Source organism: Aythya fuligula, chromosome Z (assembly GCF_009819795.1).
Source record: "Aythya fuligula isolate bAytFul2 chromosome Z, bAytFul2.pri, whole genome shotgun sequence".
Lineage (NCBI taxonomy): Eukaryota > Metazoa > Chordata > Aves > Anseriformes > Anatidae > Aythya > Aythya fuligula.
In genome coordinates, this window is record NC_045593.1 from 10,481,795 (window position 1) to 10,504,062 (window position 22,268).

General features: G+C 40.0%; 1 protein-coding gene across 7 annotated transcripts in view; it reads left to right on the forward strand.

Moving 5' to 3' along the window:
- The window catches only part of UNC13B (unc-13 homolog B), a 212,908-nt gene that overhangs the window by 148,713 nt on the left and 41,927 nt on the right, over positions 1-22,268 (forward strand). For all 7 annotated transcript variants that reach the window (XM_032205600.1, XM_032205604.1, XM_032205601.1 and 4 more), the window contains 10 exons: positions 480-649; positions 1,489-1,604; positions 3,651-3,814; positions 6,093-6,243; positions 7,187-7,255; positions 9,713-9,802; positions 11,180-11,314; positions 12,106-12,239; positions 13,183-13,268; positions 21,298-21,424. In XM_032205600.1, coding sequence (XP_032061491.1) covers positions 480-649; positions 1,489-1,604; positions 3,651-3,814; positions 6,093-6,243; positions 7,187-7,255; positions 9,713-9,802; positions 11,180-11,314; positions 12,106-12,239; positions 13,183-13,268; positions 21,298-21,424 — 1,242 coding nt within the window. The remainder of the gene's footprint in view (positions 1-479; positions 650-1,488; positions 1,605-3,650; positions 3,815-6,092; positions 6,244-7,186; positions 7,256-9,712; positions 9,803-11,179; positions 11,315-12,105; positions 12,240-13,182; positions 13,269-21,297; positions 21,425-22,268) is intronic.

The following is a 22,268-nucleotide window of genomic DNA, read 5'->3' on the forward strand; positions in this document are numbered from 1 at the left end:
ATTGTGTATGGGGAGGGCTATGAGAAAGCAATGTGATGCTTATCAGTGTTTTTTTTGGGGGGAGTGTGCAGGCTGAGTTTACCAGCCTAGCGATCATCTAGCTTTTGCAAGCTTAACAGCAAAACCAGCAACAGTGAAAAGAATTCCCCAGTTCGGGGAGCTGCTCCTGAGAGTGAGGAAGAGCAGAGGAGTCACAGCCACTTAGCAAGTCTGAAGCTGGTGGCTGCGGTCAGGGCGCTCTCCTTCAGTGTGCATCTGAAGTGCAGTATCTAACACATCACAGGGACATTTAGAGTTCACCAAAAAAACATTGTGTGATTCCTATAGGATTCTGTGCTTTTAAATAAAGTAATTGTTTTTATCTTGTTTATGCATTGCTCTGTAGTTAGTCAGGCAGGTCAAAGGGATCGTAAAGCATTTAGTGTAGAAATGTCAGCTACATTATGAGCTCTTCAATATTATATTTGTCTTGTTCTCAGTGAGTGCCATAATTCCTCTGACCGGATCAAGGTGCGAGTGTGGGATGAAGACGACGACATCAAGTCTCGTGTCAAACAGAGGCTGAAGCGCGAATCGGATGATTTCCTGGGACAGACAATCATTGAAGTCCGTACGCTGAGTGGTGAAATGGATGTGTGGTACAACCTTGGTGAGTGGGGCTTTGGGACTGAAAACATGTCATGTATCAGTTTGGGAACATGTGAGAACTATCTGGGCAGTTTGTAAGAAAGGACAAAAAAAAAAAGCCTGCTTGACTAGATGATTTTAAGGGACATGATGATGCTGCAGAGCAGCTGCAAGGCTTTTGTCCCAGTTAAAATGAAGTTCAGGAGTATAGCCTGTCAGAACAGTGATATTTTTTCTCTTGTTAGGCTCTGGAAAGTAGAATGGGTAAATGCTTGGAGCAGGGCTGGAAGTAAGGAACAAATTTCACATCAGTTAGCTGTATCCTTAGAAAAGGGATCTGAGCAACATCTTCTTGACACACTGGCATTTTCTACGTGGCCGTGGTAAAATCTTGTCTTGGCTGTGTGTGTGATATACTGAACTCCATCGCTTGCTGTCATATGAGTCTTTGTCTAGAGAGGTTTGCAGTACAGTCCTTGGTGGTTCTAGTTCAGCTGACTGGATCAAAGCCCAGGGACCCTGTAGCATGTGCTCTCAGAAGGGCTGGCTTATTTGTAAAGTATATGTTGTTCTAGCTAGATGTGTCATATCTAGAGTGTATCATATCAGTGATTTCCTGATATCTACTTAGTCTTTAATGTTTTGAAAGAAAAAAATCAGAAAGTTTTCTCCATGGTAATATGAAGAAGAGGTTGGACTAGGTGATCTTGGAGGTCTCTTCTGACGTAGACGATTCTGTGATTCTATTAATTATAAATTCAGCCTGAGCTTCCAGCAGCTTCTGTTAGTGTTGGCACACCAAAGATGCCTATGCTCTGAATGTGAAAAATGCTTGTAATTGTTGATGGTTTTTCCTTCTAGAGAAAAGAACGGATAAGTCTGCGGTGTCTGGGGCTATCCGTCTGCAAATCAATGTGGAGATCAAAGGCGAGGAGAAAGTCGCTCCATATCACATTCAGTACACTTGCCTTCATGAGGTAAGGAGCAGTTCAGCTCATTCATTGGTATGTTCCTCCTTTCTGTCAAATAAACAATTTTCTGACCTCTGTTTCCTTAGAATGTTCCTTCTTGCCCTAGGTGAGCCTTCTTTTTGCTGCTGCACAAGCCTGGAAAGTCACTGAATCATCAGACCTGCATTTGTACAGAAAGCCAGGAAGGCTTTAGGCTCCCCCCATGCTGAATGCTGGCTGGCTCAGTCTGTCCCACTGCCACAGCTGTGCTGCTGTCAGGCAGTGATCAGACAGTGGTCCAACTCATAGCTCCCACTAGTATAACATGAAGAAACTTAGGAATTTCCTTAGCCGATGTGTTCAGCATGTACTATACCTATGTCTTTCTTTAGAGAAAGCCTTCTAAAATGTCAAACTCCAGACCAGATCTGTTTCAGAATTAAACATTGCACATTCCTTTTGGGATCCCAGATATACAGCATTTCCATGGGAGATGCTGTGTTTTTTATTGCTACTTGTCTCTGAACATCGTGAACAGAACTGCTTGTGTATTGTGTGCAGCAAGGAGCAGTTATATCATTGCAGTTTCCACCTGGACAGTTGGTCTGTGATGCATGATGAAAAGTTACATTTTCTACCTTAGCTGCTTTTTGAGTAAATTCTGTTTGGGTTAGGGTTTTGACTCTGGCCTGTGAGCAGTGCAGATACTGTTGGTATAAATTCCTTGTACCACTGGTGTGTAGCTATGAACAATTATTAGGGAATGGAAGATAAGCTGTGGTTGCTGGGTACTGATCTATCTTGAGATGGACTAAGACAGGCTGGCAGAGCTGTAGAAGTTGGGAGAAATTCAAAGACTTATGAGAATGTCTGAGAGATGCATGGTGCTCAGTCTGTTTATCAAGGAGAAGGCACGTGACAGGATTAGTCTTTAAGTGCCTGAATAGGGAAGAGTAGCAATAGCCTCTTTCACCTTATAAATAAGGATATCACAAGGTCTAGTGAAGTTTAAGCAAATTCAGATGAGAAAAGGACAGATGTGTCACAGACAAAAATTCAGCTACAGGAACAACTTATTTTTCCAGACAAAGGGCATGATGATCCCTGCAGTGTCTTTTGGCCTTACCGGGAAAGAGACAGACTAAGCTTAAGTGAACACCAGTTTTTTTTAGAAGTGTGTTTTGTGTTCTTCAATATAAATTTGCTGTTTTTTAATTCAGTGACTGCTTCTGCTTCATAATCCATTTCATTTTTATCCTGATGCGTGATCACTTGCTTCCACTCATTTTTGGAAGTATGTCTCTTTTAAAGTATCACCTTCTTTCATTTGTACATAATAAAATGAAGATGATTTACAGCTAGAATAATTTAATCAGGAAAAATAGTTGTTTAATGCAGTGTCTTCTAACTCCTAATTAGATCATTAGACTTTTGCATCCCTTACTACCGGGGAGCCAGCTGTCTGAAAAGTTGATGAAATCTGTAAGAGACATAAATTTGAGGATTACTGAGAAACCCACTGAACTGAATTGCAATTTCTGCACAGCAATAATAGCTTGAAAGGCTTTCCAGTGTTAGATAAAGCAAAAGGTTACGATGAATAATAATACAAGTGTCCAGTTATTAATGGTGATTTTAAGGATGTCCTTTAAAAAAACATATATTTGTACTGTTCCACTGTATAATAATAATTACAAAGCTGATACAGGGCTGTTACCTCAGCTGGCTTAAATAGCTTGTCCATGTTAAGTCATTCTTTTGAGGACAGAAGTGTGTAGGTTTCAGGAAACTAATTAGCCTGACTTCATTGCATTGATGCACTCCTCTGCATCATTCACAATGTTGGGTAGTTAAAGTTGTAGGTATATGTGTGGAAAAATTCAGCTGGGAGTATGCAAGAAGAAAAGCAAATCAAAGCACAAAAATACATAGTGGGTAGGGAGAAGGAAAGAGGGAGGAGGGCAAAGAAATGTGTGTTAGTGCCTCGTTCTTGGCAATTCCAAGCTGGTCATGAAACTCACTTGGCAGCCTCAGCAGCTTTGCATATGATTTCTTTCCTGTTTTGTATTTCAGAACCTCTTTCACCATCTCACAGATGTGCAAGGGAGTGGAGTGGTGAAGATTCCTGATGCCAAAGGAGATGATGCCTGGAAGGTGTATTTTGATGAGACAGCTCAAGAGATTGTGGATGAATTTGCGATGCGTTACGGCATTGAATCAATATACCAGGCCATGACGTAAGATGCATTTAGTGTTGTCTTTTAATGCAGAAATTTTCTGTATCTAATTGATGTGACTGTTAAGATGAAATGTCTTGGTAATGGAATGCTAACATTACCATTAACAGCTACTCCTTAAGGGGCTTACTGTGAGCAGAAGGTGAGTGACTGCATGTCTCAGTCTCTGATTTCTCAAAGTCAAGAAATTCTTGTCTGACAAAGTGCTGGAATTTAGGCTCCATCTGGGCAGCTTGTGTGAGCACCTTTATCTTTAAAATTAATTCTGAAGAATTACACCAACTTTGTGAGTGTATATGATTGTATTTTATTATTGATAGCTTACTCTTGTTTTAAGAGTCTAAAATCTCTGTTTGAAAAATCTGATATTAAAAAGAATCCCACTGAAGATTTTTGGTGATGTGAGAAGGGAAGAGATTTTGTGAAACTGTCCTACAGGTTTGTTGTGGCTATTGATACAGTCTTGAGAAATCACTGTTTTCCCAGACAGAGGAAATTAGAGGGATGCTAGAGGGATTTACAGGAAGCTTTAGTAATGGAGCACTAATTTGTCCTGTTTGGATCTAGGCTTATGCAATTCTTGATCATCAAGAGCATTTTTCTTGTCACTGTACTTTCAGTTGGATTTGGGATTAGCCATTCTGCTTAAGAACTAGTAATGCTATGCTTGGCTCATTTCTTATTTTAAACATAATATTAAATACAGCAGACTAACGTGAAAATGTTCACTTATGAACCTGAAAGCTTTGGGTGTTTCAGTCCTCTGATAAGATATGATTATTGTCACCTTGTGAACACTTTTTTCTGCCTGCTAATTTAAGTCAAGATGGAAAGCAATTGGAAGGTACTTCCGGAGGTCTAGTCCTGGCTTATAGCAAGGCTAACTTGGAAGTTGGACAAGACTGCTTAGAGCCTCTCAGTTACTTGAAAATCTCTGAGGAGGGAGATCCACTATTTCTCTGGGCTCCTGCTCTTGGGTTGTATTATTTTGGAGAAGAAATTCCAGGTTGAAATCCAAGTTAGAAAATCTTGTGTGGAATTTCCTATTCTGTAACTGCTACATATTGTTGCTTCTATTTTTCATCCTTCTGAAAGGATTTTTGCCTGGCTCAGTCCTCTTGCTGATCCCTCCCTCTCTATTTAAGTAGTGCGGACTTTGATTAGATCCCCACGCCTTACACTTTCTCTTCTTCAATTAGACAAACCCATTTTATGTGTCTGTCGTTTACAGTGAGTGCCTAAAAGAACAATTTATATCATGTAGCCAGCAAGTTAACATTGGGGCATAGCTATCATGTTTATCTGAAATACTGATTTGTATGTTTCTGTGAAATTGTCTCACTGTGGCTTTTTTGGTTATAATTATTTGTAGGTTAATGAACACAGAAGCTAATGTCTGAGTCCCTTGGGGAGAAAACTACATTTAGAAGATAGTTCCCAAGTTTAGTTTGGGAATTCAGTGAGGGTTCTTGCATGAAAGGACTGCTTAAAAATTGCCAAATTCTCCTGTCTGTTGGAATGAACTTGACTTGCCAGGTCTCGTAATATCAGACCTCTTAAGCTCTGATTATTTTTTCCCCTTATGTCTAACAGATTTTCTTTGATTGTTTAATCATTTCACAAGCCTGAATGCTTCTGGCATAATTTTGAGATTTCCTGCAGGATGGTTTCTTGCACTTTAATGAGAGCAGTTAAATAGGAAAAAGCAAATGAGCATGCATGCTTCCTGCAGGCTGGAAGGGTTAGCCCTAAGGAGTCACTTATCAGTTTAGCACAGAAATAATAGTGTATGATCTTGCTGTGCTTGAATGCTTTGCAATCGCTGCTGCCTTATGTCACCTCAGAACCTATGGCTGCCTCAAGTAGCAGTAAATTATATAGATTTCTGTGTGCCAGGCTTGGCTCTTGGATTTGGCATCAGAACCCAGAGTATTACCTATGTCACAAGCTATTGGCAACATATTGTTGGGTTGAAAAGCTCTTTCATGCTGTGGAAAGAAATGTAGTAAAAATTATTTTTCTCTTTTTTTTTTCTCTTTTTTTTCCTAATATACGTATTGTTTAGATGTCATCTTTTGTGAAAAACTGGAAACAAAATGCTGGAGATTTACTAAAAGGGAGAAAACAAAACTTGCGCCTGTTGAGGTTGCTACCTAGAGCAGGGTGGCTATTAAAGGGGTAGGAAACTTGGCTGAGTTGTGTTGTGGAAACCATAGGCATGTCAAGAAGCACTACATAGAAGAGTCCAAAATGACTTACTGAACTGTCCTTTTTGCAGTCATTTTGCATGTCTCTCCTCCAAATACATGTGCCCTGGTGTGCCAGCTGTGATGAGCACCTTACTTGCCAATATCAATGCTTACTATGCGCACACAACTGCCTCCACAAATGTGTCTGCTTCGGACCGCTTTGCAGCCTCCAATTTTGGGGTATGTTTGGTGATACAACTGGATTTCTCTATTTTGCCTATGGTATTTCTGCCTGTCAATAAATAAGTTGCTCTGTTTAAGGAACATTATATCTGTGAGAAGTTGGAAGCTATTGAGCCCTTCTAGACTAGACAAAGCAGAGTTTATTGTCATCATCACACATTTAGATATTAATCAGTGTGATGCATTGTGGTGTTTAGTCTTCATGTTCAAATTGCACTGGAGCACAGATGGTATGGAAATGAGAGAATTGTATTACATTCTGCATGTTGATGCTGTTGATAAAATATACCGTGTAATCTGATGGTTTCAGAACTTTGTTTTTAAAAACAGCAACTGCTTAAAGGGAAATAGAAAGTCTGTCCCACTAATGGTTCAATTGTTTTCCATATAACGTGTTGGAGTTGAGCATTCTGGAAAAGTATCTAGAATAGCTCAAGCTCCTTTGCTAGACTGAGAAATAAGTACATAGAGGGAGGAGTCTTTTCACAAAGCCAAGCCAGAATCTAGCTGAGAGACCTCAAGAAAATGGCAACAAGAACTCTGCAATGCTTGTCATTGAATTGATACATAAGATCTTGGAGCTGTATCATTGTTCCAAATTGGACCCTTTTCTGACTGTTCCCTTACTCATTTCTGAATAAATATTTTCTCTTAAACATACAGCTGGTACAAACTGTTAGCAGAAATCAGAAGGGTTTTGTTCTACTTCTATTTCAAAGTGATAAAGGAATGTTTTTCTTCTACTTCTAATGTTACACAAACTTCAGAAGTAATTACAGTATAAGAATAAATACACAAAACAATGCGTCAGTATTGCTTCCTCCCACTCTCCTGGATTTATTGGTTTAGATTAGAGATCTGTCACTAGTTCTCTGATATTCTGCATCTTACTGTGAACATGGATTGGACAGTGATATGTGATATGTTTTTTGCTCAATAGAAAGAACGATTCGTGAAGCTTCTGGACCAGCTTCATAATTCACTTCGGATTGATCTCTCAATGTACAGGGTGAGTGGGAATAAACAAAATCTTTTCAGGCATTTGTGATAGGCAGAGGGGAAACACACTGGTTGGATTTTTCTTATGTCTCTGAGTTTTTGGTTAATTTGTCTCTTATGGAATTATATTTTGTTTTTCCTCATGGGTAGAATTTAAACCACGTTCTTTCTTCCAATGTAACTTCCTCAAGGCTTCTAAAATAATCTGAGAATTGTGAACTATGCTTATCTCAGATATTTTCCCAGGAATGCAAGCTGATTGGATTAATTTATTTGAATTATTATCTACTACTTCAGGTATCTTGTACAAAGGGAAAACAGACTTGTTCTTCTCTGTGAGAGAAATCTTTGAGAGGACCCCCAGCCATATTGTCGCTTATTTCAGGTCTGGCAGACTCGAATCACTATCCCTGACTCTGTATCTGTAAGATGTGTCTTCAGTTTGAAGACCCTTCACACCCACAACCCTCACACACACACACTTCACCACATTGGGGAAGGAATAAGTTTCAGATGTTTTACATTAGTCCTCCAGGCTTCTTAGGCCCTCTAGTTCCTTTCTTTGCTACTCCAGAGTCAACATAATCTTAATAACAAGTCTGTTACTGGGCTTTTTTTTTTTTTTTTTTTTTTTCCTGTTTTTTTCAAGTCCTTTATTTTAAGTAGTGACTAATTCATTCAAAAATTGAAATATGATGGCAAAATGTGAGCTTTGATTTTTATTTATATATTAAAAAGTAGATTCTGTTCTGGGTGGTGCATTTATCTGGAAGACGGTAAAGCATACAGAAAAGGGGAATGTGAGTAGACTAATAAGAGAAGTGCATTAGGAAGACAAGCAAAAGGACAGAAAGGGCAAGGCACAAAAGAAGATAAAAGGAATGTTGTGTAATGAGCGATCCTAAAAGACAAGGTGCAAAGAGCAGCAGAGGGAAAATTATCAGGGCATGGCAACAGGAAGCTGTACTGGTGATGCCTTTTATTTGTTTTGTCTTCAATAAAAGCTGCTTTCAGGTGGCTAATGCAAGTAAACTTTGGACAACCAATTAAGATCTTTGGTAAAAGACCAGGAAAGATTTGTGCACTTTCAACAATTTTGCTGTTTTTGAATTGGCAGTGTATTTAGACAGCAACTGTCTGGAGCCGTCTGAGTCCTCTTAGTGATTATTTTAAGACCCTGGGAGGACAGGTTAAGTTCTGGAAGCAAAAGGTATTTCAGCTTCCAGCTTTCAAGAGAGGATATGACATTTTGCAGTTTAAATTATCCAGGTTAAGTCCCTCACCCCTTTGTTGATTCAAGCTATTTGGAAGCACTTAAAAAAATCAATAAACAAGGAAAATTACCACTAGATTTGTGAAAAAGAAAGTGTTGAACCGGTCTTTTATTTCCAGGGCAGGGCAGGCTTTGGGGAGAAGAGGTAGAAACATCTCAAGAGTAGCTTGAAGTCACACTCTGCATAATTATTTTGAAAAGTGTTTTGTGAACAAGTGAAGTTATTCTGTATGCATGTCAGTAGCTCTTTTCTCTTGGTTCATTCCTGGCTGACATAAACACAGATAGATAATATTATAGGTATTCAATATAGATAATACTGTAATTTCCTGATTATTATCAGGATTATTCTGTATTATGATTATTATCATCAGGATTATATAAGTATAATAATCTTGATTATTATCCTTATCAAGAACATGCATTCATTCCCCAACATTCATCTAACATTTTGTGTTTAAATCTTGATTTTTGGTAAATGCCCTCAGTGCCAGGAGACAAAGACACAAACTCACTCACTCACACTTTTGTATCAGCATCTGGAAAGAACAGTCAGACTTTTGATTTCAGTGGAACCCAGGGAGAGGAAGGAGAAACAATGGTTACAGACAGCAAGGTGCTGGGGATAGTATGTAAAATGGGTACATTAGAGCAAAAGAGGCACTGGAGGATAAATGCTTACCTTGGTGGATTGAATCTGAGAGGGGACTGAGTGGTTATGATGAATTCTGACAGTGAAGAAGAGTTCATTTCCTCTCCTCAACCCAGTTTGTTTCTCTGCAGAGGTTTCAAGTATACCACACCTTTTGCTGTCTCAGAAAAGACAAAAAGCACTCACTAAGTGCAGAAAGGGAAGGACCTGTGCACGCAACCTCAGGCAGCAGTTAGGGCTGATGGTGGTGAGGCTGTTGCTCATTGCCAGCTCCTTCTACAGCCAAGGAAAGTTCTCCTGCTGCTGGGGGTTGTCCGTGTCCTGGCATCCACAGACTTCATGTTCATATGAGAAGCTATTTAATTAAGCAAACATATGAGCTCCTTCAGCAAAAAGGCCATATTTACTGAGCATTGTTTTGACTGGTATACGCTTCTCGAGCAGAAAATGTTTCCAAGACACTTTCCTTATTTAGAACGTGCTTGAAGCTTTGCATGGATCCGACTGTGCTTTCCAACAGGATTTCGCTTTTTTGTCAACAGAATAACTTCCCAGCCAGCAGTCGTGAACGGCTACAGGACCTGAAGTCTACAGTAGATTTGCTGACCAGCATTACTTTTTTCAGGATGAAGGTAGTGTAATGGATGGGGATGGGAATGAGATACCCTCAGTTCCTGCTCCAAGATTTTTTTTCCAATTCTTAAACTATTTTATGCCAGCGTGCTTTAGATACATAAGGAAAATGAAGGTTGTCTGCTGACCATGCATGATACTTCACTGTATTTTGCTTCATGAAGATGAAAGCTGTTTTTCCCCTGGGGTTCTTCAGCCATAAATATGTTGTGCACACACACCAAAAAAAAGTGGAGAGGGGCAGGAGGAAGTTTTTCCTATAAAACTGTCTACAGCATTTATCAGTCATAACCATCTCTTCACCATCTTTTATCTAGTAAATATTTTAAAATGTCTTTCTTGCAGGGTAAGATACTGAAATTGGATAGTATCTGTAAGAAGAGATCCAGGAGAGTTGTTCTGCATGCTGATATGCCAGTTCTATCATTACATTTATTGTTCTGGCAACATGTAATGAGATTATTTTTAATGCTTTATTTTTTAACCCATTGTTTTAACTAGTGTTATAGCAGTTTTTAATCTTATCAAAAACAAACCAAGATTTTCATTTGAGCTATTTGAGGAAGAGCTTAAAATTCTGATCTTAAATCCTTTAGTAAATAGTGTTTTAGAACATTCAAAATACAGTCTTCATTCAGACAGTATGCCTGCATTAAAAGTTTGGTTTATATAAATACTCTGAAAATTCTAGAGGTAGTGATAATATCAAAATTGTCTCAGAGTATAGTTTCATGGAGTGATGCCCGATTATCTGTTGTGATAACCTGTGGTATTTTCTAAAACAATGTAACAATGAAATAATTAAAAGAACTGTTGTTACAAGAGGGGAAGGCCTATCAACTGGCACGTTGCTATGAATTCTGATGTGATTTATATTCAGTAATGCTGGTGAAGGAAGATGTCATAAAACTTACCGTATTTAAAAGCACACAAGTGTCTGGTCTTCTACAAGACTTTCCAGATTAGATGTAATGTCCTCAGATAGCCTGTTGCATGTTCTTCCAGTGGATAAAAAGATTGTTCAGTGGCTTTACTGCAAAATCCTATAAATTTAGCAGAAACTGCATGGGCTTGGCTCAGATTAATCAGACATTAATCTGTGTGATTTATTTATTTGGGAGATTTTTCCTTTACATGTCAAAATCTCTCTTACGTTCTAAGTGATCCTGAAGGGACATAAGTGTTGTCACTCCTAGTTTATACCTGGAGAGGAAGCCAAAGAGACTGAGCGGAGTTGCAGATGTTTTCAGGTCACTTACATCACAAGTTGCTGAAAACAGATTTGCTGATTCCTGGGTAGTTCCAAACAGGTGACTTGTTCTTTCCTGGTTTGGTTTATGAACAGTACTTGAACTATTCTTCCTGTCTCTGTGCAGGTTCAAGAGCTGCAGAGTCCACCTCGAGCCAGCCAGGTAGTGAAGGACTGTGTAAAAGCTTGCCTCAACTCCACCTATGAGTACATTTTCAACAACTGTCATGAGCTGTACAGTCGCGAGTACCAGACAGATCCCGTGAGTAGCTAATAAGTAGGCAAAAATGAAAGTTTATGATTTTACTAAGATAATCACGCGAATACTAATTGACATAAAAAGCCAACGTAAATAAAATTTTGACTTGTTCTCTTCTGAACACACAAAACTTGTAATCAATTAACGAGCACTAATGAGTAAGTAGAAGATGATAAATGTTTTACAGTAATCACACTACAGTTTGTTTTCCCAGTCTCAACTACTTTATTTCCTGAGCAGATATTTCTGAATGGAAACTTTGATGCAATTTTGAGTGAGCAAAAAATAAGTAGGCTGATCAAGGAGACTAGCTTTGATAAGCCTCAAGCAGTGAGGTTTTGTCTTCAGTTCTGTCGCTCTGTATACTGCAGTGGGCTTAGGATCTACCTTCAGACACAAACTCTTTTCAAATCCATGAGAGCTCCCACTCCATGGTAATGCATACAGAATGTGTCAACACAGAAATAGTCATCAACTCAAGTGCCTAAAGTGCAAGTATTTGGAACAAGCTTAGAGCAAATGATGTCTCAGGAGGTTTCCTGAAGCCTGACCTGCTAGCGTCATGGTAAATGCCAATAAAGGGGGATTAGCCACCAGTAAACAGCATGATTTGGCAAGTTGGTGTTTCATATTAGGTGAAGCAAGTTGCCAGTAGACATAACGAAAACTCTTCAGAAGAAAGTCCTCTCAGGTAATTACTGTTTGGAGTTTGTAAGGAGCAACATGATCTCCGTTTGTCAGCTTTTTCTTTACCCTTTAAATTTACCCTGGTTTTCCAATGGCTTCTTTCACAGAACAAAAATCAGGATCTTCCTCCTGAGGAACAGGGTCCCAGTATCAGAAACTTGGATTTTTGGCCAAAACTCATCACTTTAATAGTTTCCATCATAGAAGAGGATAAGAATTCTTATTCTCCAGTACTAAATCAGTAAGAATCTTCCATGTCCTTTATGGTTAATACCTGTCTCTCTGTGTGCTCTGCTTTATTTGTTAAACTGCTTTCTATCTCTTCTGTCATTTGTGTATTTATAGAAGTACTTATCTTGTCTGTCTGTCTTTCTGTCTTATTTGTCTCTGTCTATATAAATAACTCTTTTTGATTGGGATGGAAGAGTTTCAAAAGGTTCAGTTACGATGGCGTTCGAGCACAAACACCCTGATTATTACAATCCTGAACTCAGGGAGGCACGTGAAAATGGGGTGAGAGTTCTTTTGTTATTTTTTTTTTTGGATGCACAGTAATGCACACAATGGTGCCATGGTGACAGTACCTTACTTTGTTATTTAGGAACATGGTGTTCTGTGCTGCACTGGGAAATTGCATTGGGTGGGGTTGGCTCAAAACTGCAAACAAAGCTGCGTCTGGGATGTTTAACTTCCAACACTCTTCCAACAATCCAACAGGGCAGAAGAGAGGGAGGTAGCTGTGAAGGTATCCATACCCAAAGGGTTAGATTATGATCATTGATCTAACATGTCATTAACACATGATTACTGCTCACCCATCAGCCTAGTAGTCATAGAGAAAACAAGAAAAAAGAAAAAAAAATGCTGAAATAGAACAACAAAGTGAAAAAGATGCAAGGTGCATTGGGATCACATTCTCCAAATTACTTTATATGTCTGTTCTAGGGGAGATATCCAGGGTGGACGTGAGTTAAAATGAATCTCAACAGCAAAGCTGTTTTCAGTCTGCTTAATCTTTGCCACGCATTTGAGGCCACGATCTCCAAAATCTAGCTGGTCATTTCTTTGGGTGAAGGAAGTATCTGTAATGTTGAGATTTTCAGCTTGTAGATCAGTTCGGTACTGAGTATAGAGGGACCCTTTGCTTGGATAAATGCCAAAGCCTCTCTGAAATGTCCCCTCAGGTTTCCTCAGGAGCTTGCTGTTGGTAAGATCAGCGCAGAGGTGATGTGGAGTCTTTTTGCCCAGGATATGAAATATGCCATGGAAGGTAAGAGAATTTCTCACTGCTGCCAGCTGACTTGCTGCTGACCTCTAGGTCTCAATCTATTCAGTGTAACTGAGGCTTAAGCACATTAGTAGCACCACTGTTTGGAGCAGGGATTTCTTATGTTTTTTTTTTTTGTTTTTTTTTTTTTTTATGGACAGATGTGGATGAGAATTGAGACTGAAAACTGCATGACATGGTCTCTAGACCTTGTGTCAGGCTGCGTTGCAAGCTATTTATTGTTGTCTCAGCTGCTTTGAAACTAGAATTTCACTTTGGACTGAAGCTATGATGGTTAAGATCAGCAGCATCTTCTTTCTGCAGTGTACAATGGTAGAAAAGCCTAGAGCAGCAGGTGGACACTCGTGTCTCTGGATGATACAGTGTAAACTGTTTATGCTGCTGGTGGAAATGTTGTGCTAGAATAAATCCTGCTGCAGACATCTTCATGTTAATTGAGTCCTGGCATAATTCCACCAGACTCAGAGTAAAAGAGGAATTTTACTGTTTCTGAACACAGGGTAGGCATGTGTAGAGCCCAACAAACTCCCAGAAGGAAATTCTGCCACTCTTCTACTAGTTCATTACAATTTCTGAATTTGTTTTTTGACCTACAAGTTTATTTGCAGAGTACAGACTGCTTCTTACAAGGTTCAGAAAGTTTCCAGCTCCTAATTTCTCTGCAACTGTGGCAGCAGTTGTTTTCTCAATATTTTGCCCAAGTGTTTATAATCATCCCTAAGGTGACAGTCTAAGAAAACAAAAGTGTTTGGTGGTGCTTACAGCATGCTAGCTGTAGTTCGTATTCCAAAACCTGGTCAAGTCAGACTCTTATTTCAGACCGCGAAAAAAAAAACAACAACAAAACATGGAGTTTCTCTGTAGGTAAAGCAGATTGACTCCATCTATTTCTTAGTCTCTGTCAATGTGCTGTGAGGACACCTTATGCAAGCTCTAGGCTTGAGTTTAGCAGGATGCAGATCTAGATGAAAAGTATTATTTTTGGTGTTAGGAGCTTTTGATACACGCTTGTACCCCACAGTGTCTTCCTCTTGTGAGATCATGTTGATGTAAGAACAAGACATTAGAAAGAAAGGGGCCAAGACCTACTGCATCAAAGTGTCTCTTCTGTAGTGTCTGGCACTGCTGGCTCGTGTTAGAAAGAAGGCAACTATGCTTACTTCATGTTCGCTTTCTCTAGAAACCATTTGTTCCTGCAAACCCTTCAGGCTCCCCTTTCCATTTTGTTCTTATTTAGCCCTGTACACTCACCCACAGGAATTCATTTTGCACTTCTAGGTGTTGAAAGTGCCCTTTTTAACTCCTTTCCTACCAGCCAAGAGAACTGCAGTTCTCCAGATCTAGTTGCTGCCTTCTTTTCCTAAGAATCCCTTACCCCATTGCATCTAAAATGCATCTGCAAAAAAAAAAAAATACTGATTGCATGAACCTGACAGTTTTTTTCCCATTTTGAATGGCTTTATTTGATTGCCAGTGCCAAGGTTAACTCTGCCTCCCAGGTTTTCTCTGCTCACATCTCATACCTTGTCCCCTTTAGACCTTCCCGGTGGTTTTGTCTTCCCTTGTGCATCTGGGCTTATTCTACCTTTTTCTGATACACTTCTGGTCAGTTGTGAGCTTCTTTGAACAGGGATCGATGTAATGTTTCCACGTGTGAGTTCATTGGTGCATAGCAAATAGTTGTTAAAAGAGCATCCCTCCTCAGAGTGTTTTTGGTGAGAAGGGTTGACACAAAGGCATCTGATGGATGGGAAAGGTTTTACATTTTGAACAAAAGCTGAAAAACTGTGTGGGGTGCTTGTGTATGTTTCTACCGTAACTGTGCAAGTCCTGCAGGAGGATTGAACAATGATAGAGTCTGCTGAGGTGTGCGTCTATTCCAAATATATATTCAAGAAAATCCTCAGGGTGCAGAATTCCATTTGAGTTGAGCATGTTTTCTCACTGCTTTGCTCTCCAGAAACTTATGAACATAACCTTTAGAACAAGCTCTACAATAATTCAGTTATGGACTTCACCACATGTATTTTAAATACATGATTGGATTATCTCACTGCCTTTTTTTTTTTTTTTTTTTAAACAAAAAGGAGGAAAAGGGATTAAAGGAAACAGATTAAGTGATGTGAAGGATGATGATTAGATTTGCTGTCATCAACTCTTGTCTCTGTCATTTTTCAGTCTGAGTCACTAATTTCTCTACCAGTTTAACTGCATCAAGAGTTTTAAATTCCTGTCTTTGCCAGTTTGTGGAGTAGTCCCTGGGCACACTTCTAGTATGTTCTGACATCTGCATGCCTCAGGTGCTCTCTGCAACAAAAGCTGATCTGTTTTGTGGAGATACATGCACATGAACCCAGAATATAATACCTGCTCCTAACTTTATTAATGGTGTTTTCCCTTGTGTTCTGTTCCTAAGTTCTGGATAACATGAGCTCATTCACCTCACCAAGTGGTAAGTTTGTGCTTTTTGGTAGAGTATATAGTTTTAAGTAGGCAAAGACGTTCAGCACCTGTAGTTTTAGTACTTTGGATGTAGTTGCTAACGTTAGCGTTAGTGTCCTGTAGTTTTATGCCAGTGATGAGCAGATCTGCAAAGACTCAGAAGACTGTACTACTGCTGCAGAAATGGAGGTTATGTGCAGCTTAAGAGACTCCTGTTCTGATGAGTATATCTAATTGTTTTTTGATGGTACCCAATATGCTGAGCAGCTCTGGGTGAGAGCCCCTTTGTTGGGTCACAGGCATTAGGCTGCTGATAACATCCAAGGGACTAACTGCTGAGGTCAGAACACCAAGTTCATGTGTGGCATTATTCTTTCCCTCCTGGCTGGGATGACACTGGGGATCGGTGGCCCTTTTATTCTGTAGCATCAGTAAATTTGCTTCCAACTTAAATGTCATGCAATAGCTTTAGTGTAGGAGGGGTATAGGCCTGGTTGCTCTGTAATACGCAGTGAGAGGGAGGTGCAAAGCTCAGGGGGGAAATCGCTTCTCTGAGCTGCAGAGCAGCACCTGGCTACACCTTCTTCACTGCCAGTGGCAGCTAACCATGCCTCTCCCAGCTGGAGCTCACCTCCTGTGCATTGAGCAGTCCATGTATAGCAATACAGAACTGCTATAGTACAGGAGCAGTGCACTGCACTACTCTCTACTGTTCTGTGTGTCTCTATCACTAAATCTGTAGTCTTACGAGAAGGGCACCTGCTTTCAGCAAAAGCAAAGTCATCATCTCCCCTAAGGAGACTCAGATGCTGAGACACAGCAGAAGCTCTAGGATCTACCAGGTCTGTTTTGGTTTTCCTCCCCCCAAAAAGGAGTGACAGCTCAGGGCACTGTGAACAGCAGACCTGGCCCTTCCATCCTCACTGGTGAAGGCAGTACAGAGGCAGGCATTCATGAGTATCCCTTGTTCCCCATCAGCCCGAGGGTAAAGCAGATCAGATAGAGAAGTTTTTGTGTCCCAGATTTGGCTGGTAAGATCACACTACCCTGTAATAGGGTAGAGTGTGTTTTTTTTCCAAGCCTTGTCCTTAACTCCACGTCTGGGGTGCTGACTGGTGCTCGACATCTGGATAGCCTCCATGTGAACCCACTTTGGGCTGGAAGATGAAACTAAACTGCAGTTAACTAGTTTTCTCACCATCCTGTGTGAAGCCTCTGTGACCCAGAAAGCACCGATTTTCCAAGCAAAGAAGGATTCTGCTCTCCCTCTATTAGGAAACCATTAAATGACAGTAATAGAAAATTGATATCATCCTTACTAACAGCATTTCATCTTATTTTGGACACATTGGTGTTAATAACTGGTAGGAAGAGAGACTGAGTAGCCTTGGCAGGCAGGATTGAAATAAATCATACTGCCACAATCTCACTTATAATGAGGGGAGGGGGATTAAATGCACACACAGATGCCAGCTGTCTAAAAGTATTAACACTTCAACAGACTCAGTACCTATTAGAGTTTCTTTGCAAGAATTCATCATTATTTGCTAGAAATTAACACAGGGAAAGTAGGTTGATGATCAGGAAAAAAAATCCACAGAGGGCGGACTGCTGGCCTATGGATTAAGGATGTGGTGGAAGTCCTGTTCTCTGATTCAAAAATAGAACTGGCCATGACACTGAAAAGCATGCTGCTAGGAAGCAGTTCCCTATTAATACCTTAATAATATGGCCTCAGTGACCCTAAAAGCTCTTCTCCGGAGAAGACTGTTTGGAGATTAAATCTACTGAGGAAATGTAAGAGAATTACGGAAATCTGTGGTCTTTTGAAGGTAAAATACCAGCAGGTCCTGCAAAATATCTGTGCACTTTCACTGTTGCTGCCACATAGCTCTTTAAAAGTCAGCAGAAAATAAATGTGTTAAGAGTGATGGCTCCTATGCTCCTCACTTTATTTTTTTTTCTAAAATGTGTTTTAATCTGAGGGTCTGAAACGCAAGTTGCATTGGGTGAAAGGTGTAAGTGAAATTTTAGAAAGTTGGCATGTTTTCGTGTTGTCTTCAAGTGCTCTTAAACTTTCCCTTACCAAAGAGAGAGGTGATCAAAACCATACGGAGTCCATTGAAGAGTGGAAGATGGATATTGTAAGCTGTTGGAGTTGAGTGGGTTTTGGGCTTTGTCAGCTTTCTTTGTGCTCCAGCATGTTTGAGATGTTATAGTTCACTTTTGTCTTTTCTGTTACAAGCCCCACCTTTCTTTCGCATGCGTAAAGTTCTCTTTTATGGTGGTAAGAGCTCCCTTTTCTTTTACCTTTTTTCTGTAGTTTTGTCCCCTTGTTGTCAAGCCTCTACTGCATAGGTGGCTAGGTAGCAGCAGTCCATGGGCTTTTGCTTCTCTGGTTGCTTTGCATCTTCCTTCTCTGCTGCTTAGTAGTGTTTTGAATATCCTACTTCAGGAAAAGGTTTGAATTAATTGTTTCTAGTGCACTGCTTAATTGAAATAGATGTGATTTGAGTCCTTTTAACTTTTTTTTACCTACAACGTTTATACATTGCTGCTGTTACATCCACCACTGTTACATTCACACGGTCATGTTTTGACAGCTAACATCAACGCTAGGAGAATTTCAGAAAATAATTACTGATGGCCAACTTGGCTTGTCATGTGCATGACATTAAAAAACAGGGCTCAAAGACTCCCTACGAGATTCTGACCTAAGTGCTGTAAAGCACGTCACAGTGAATCTGTTGTTTTGTCCTGAGTGATTAAAGCTACATATCCACCCTTTCACATGGTGGTGATGTGATTTATACTTCAATCACGGGGGCTGCTGGCTTCAGTGTAAGTGGCACTTAGGAAGGTGGTGGTTCCCTAGTTTTGCGGGGAGATTGACTTTTGGATGAAGCCATGCCTTCATCATGGTGTGCAGCCAGCCTCTGAGTCAGACCTTCCCTCTGCAGGAGCAGCTCTTTCACCATGCAGAACAGATCTTGCACGTATCAAAGTTAATGAAGTTTTAATTGTCCATTGATTTCCTCACCCTTGCAGAGGGAGTTAAGCGTGGGTATGGTTATTGCTTTGCTTGTTTCCAGTTTTACATTTGCAGAGAGGACTTAGCATTTTCTATTGCAGTTGCTCTACAGGGAGATCAGCAGTTCAGACACCAAATTAGGGACATAATTCCTTAGTGCTCAAAAAGAATGTTAGATTTTTTGAGGAAAAACATGAATGTACTTTCCTCAGCTTCCAATAAAAGCAAATTCACTGTGGAGAGTAATAGATCACAGTATGTGTGAAGTAGTAGCACATGTAAAATACTTTATCCATTGAATCATCTTCCCTGGGGTTAATGCATCTCAGATATTGCACGTTTTAATTTCTTTTAAACAAAGGATATATTTCTTTTTTCCTTTTTTCTTTGAGATTGTATCCGTACGGATCTGCTAAAAGTGAATCAGAAGAATTAGAAAGAAATCTGTGTTATGCTGTTAAAGGGGTTTGCAGTCAACTCACTGGAGTCTTCCATTGCTTCGGGAGTTGACAAGGCTTGTAGAGTAATTATGCATGAGAAGGTCCTTTTTTTTTTTGTATTTTCAGTTGGATAATTCATAATTTATTTGGCCTTTCTTCTTGTGCATGTTACTGAAGCTTCAAAAGAAACGTGAAAGGTTTTTTTAATGTTTCGAAATAGCTGCAAGAATTCACATTTACATGAAAATATTGTAAGGTTGTCTGTCAGGTAGCTGCTTAGGAAACTGTAACCATGATATATCATTAAAGCATGTGTTCTGATGGTAAATGTCTTTAGCATGTATTGTTCACATATTCTTACCCACTTACTGGATACTTGCACCAAGGTACTAGATTAAAGCCATTAGAAGTTGAGAGACTTACAATTTTTGACGTAGTTAGATCCTGTTTGTACATATTAGCAGTAATGTCCTTAAAGAGTTTTATTGTGTACCCACACAAAAAGCTGTCTGTAAGTACATGAGGGGTGACATGGAGGAAGCCTGGGAGTGCTTTTGGGAAACTTAACAAGTATGTTAAAAGTGGGAATTGTGGGCTGATGAGGGGTGGGAGTCAACAGCTGAAAGATGGTGGTGAGGATAGAGGCTGTGAAGGTCCTTGAGAGCAAAGATGTGAAGCATATGTTTGTTTCCTGTGGGAGAGAAAGGAGAGCAGTAGTCCAAGCAGATGATTTCTGCAAAATGTAGGTCTGAGTATGGCAAGTGCTTTAGCAGTGAAGGTGTGCATGAAAAGGGTCGCATTGTGGAGGTATGTGCGTTGCACAGGGAAGAACTGCATTGTCCAGACATAACCTCGGTGCATAGACATAACATGAACTGGCAAGAGGAAGAGGCTCAGCTCACCTAGGTTATATGTGGGTTGCTTCAGTGGACTGAACTCAGGAAGACAGTACATATTAGCAAGGCATTCTCTTTCAGAAGGGAACTGATTTAATTTCTCCTAACTGGGATCAGAGAATGCTCCAGCTCTTGTGTAGTTTCTTACGTGCTAAAGGCCTTAGCAGTTGACTTGCTAACCTGCCATACATATAGTGATGGTGCTTTTCATGCACAGTAATGTGCAAGTGCAGGCAGTCCACATGCTGCTTTAGAGCAAATAAACTCTTTTGGGTTTCAAATGCGTTTGTTGCGGGAAGGTAACCTGTATGTGAAGTGTAATGTAAAATAATGGTAACTACTTGAGACCAAGCTGGTGGTGAGAAGCTGTCTGCGCAAGCTCTCAGCAGGATGCATGGAAATGAAATATCATGCTATGACCATCCTGGGAGCTCTTTATGATACCAGAGAAAGATTTGTTGCCTTATTTGGGATGTGAAATGGAATATTTCTGTCTACATGTTACCTTTTTCTGTGGTACAGGAAATGAGAAAGCTATTACTACAACTCTACTTGCATCATTGAGAATTTGGTTGTAGGTAAAGATGATATCAAAGTTGCTCCAGTGACCACTGACCTCATATCTACTGTTTCTCAGTCTTCACATTGCTAGTTAAAGTTGGACAGGGTGGGTATTTCAGTGCTTTAGTGAAAATACTTGGAGAGGACTTGTGTAAAGCTTCACAACCGGTCTAAACTTGCTTGTGATAGACATGTTCAAACTCTAAAGAACTTGATTCTTTCTACTATTGTCTCTTAGGGAATGTGGTGTAATATATTTGTATTGACTTTGTTTATATCCAAGAATGAACAGTTTCACTTTTCTGGATTTATTTACTGCAGTAGATGAAATCTGGACTGTCATATGTTAAATGGAAGGGCTGTAAAAGACTGCTCTCTTTTTATTTCCTTGACAACCAAACGGTATTCAACAATTGGAAGTAAGAATTGGAACCACAAAAACAGACTCTGGAGCCCCACCTGTCAACCACTGAGAACCTCTGCTTACTGCCAAAATCCCGTGTCATGAAGATTTTGTGGCTCTATAGATGCTTCACCCTCAAAACCAGTGAATGCTACTGACATGCTTTATAAGGCTTTCCTCTGCCTGATGCATTGGTGGTGGTAAATTCAGACCTAACTGATTTTTTCCTTCCTTGCAGAGCATGAGAAACACAGACTGTGTAAAAGTGCAGACTATATGAATTTACACTTCAAAGTGAAGTGGCTGTACAACGAATATGTTCGTGATCTGCCTGCCTTCAAGGGAAAAGTGCCTGAATATCCAGGGTGAGTGTGTTGTGTCTCCTGTAGTAAATCCTCACTATCCCTCTTCTTTGGGTTATCTTAAGGGTATTCAGTTGGTTCTCCTGTGGCTGCCTTTATATAAATACAACATTTCTTTGCTGCTTATTTTCTATGTTTATGTGCATCTGTTCTCCCACGTGCCTGGTGACAGGATGAGGGGGAATGGGCTTAAGTTGAGCCAGGGGAGTTTTAGGTTAGATGTTAGGAAGAACTTCTTCACTGAAAGGGTTGTGAGGCACTGGAACAGGCTGCCCAGGGAAGTGGTGGAGTCACCATCCCTGGAAGTCTTCAAAAGACGTTTAGATGTAGAGCTTAGGGATATGGTTTAGTGGGGACTGCTAGCGTTAGGTCAGAGGTTGGACTCGATGATCTTGAGGTCTCTTCCAACCTAGAAAATTCTGTGATTCTGTGATCTTTGTTCCCTCTGGTGTTCTGCGCCCCTGTACCTGACACAATTCAATTCCTAATTGTACAGTGTCTTCCAAATATCTCAATGTTTAGCAGTGGCATAGGCAGTCTTTTAAACCATGTGGGTTTTTGTGCTTGCAATGTGAAAAATGGCCAGTTCTTAAACAGCAGACTTCTAGATGGGTGCTTGTGTTCTTATGTTAGTAAATATAACTTTATCTGTATGAATGTCTGTATATCTGTGTATGGATGTGTCATGCATGCACACACACCAGAATTTGTAAGTAAAGATAATGTTTTCGGTTTCTGACAGGACCAGGTGAGTTAGTTAGAAATGTCAAATAAGCTCTTGTTCTTAAGCTCTAAGCAATTGTTCGCAAGCTTTATTTAACTTAAAAAAAAAAAAAAAATGAGCCCA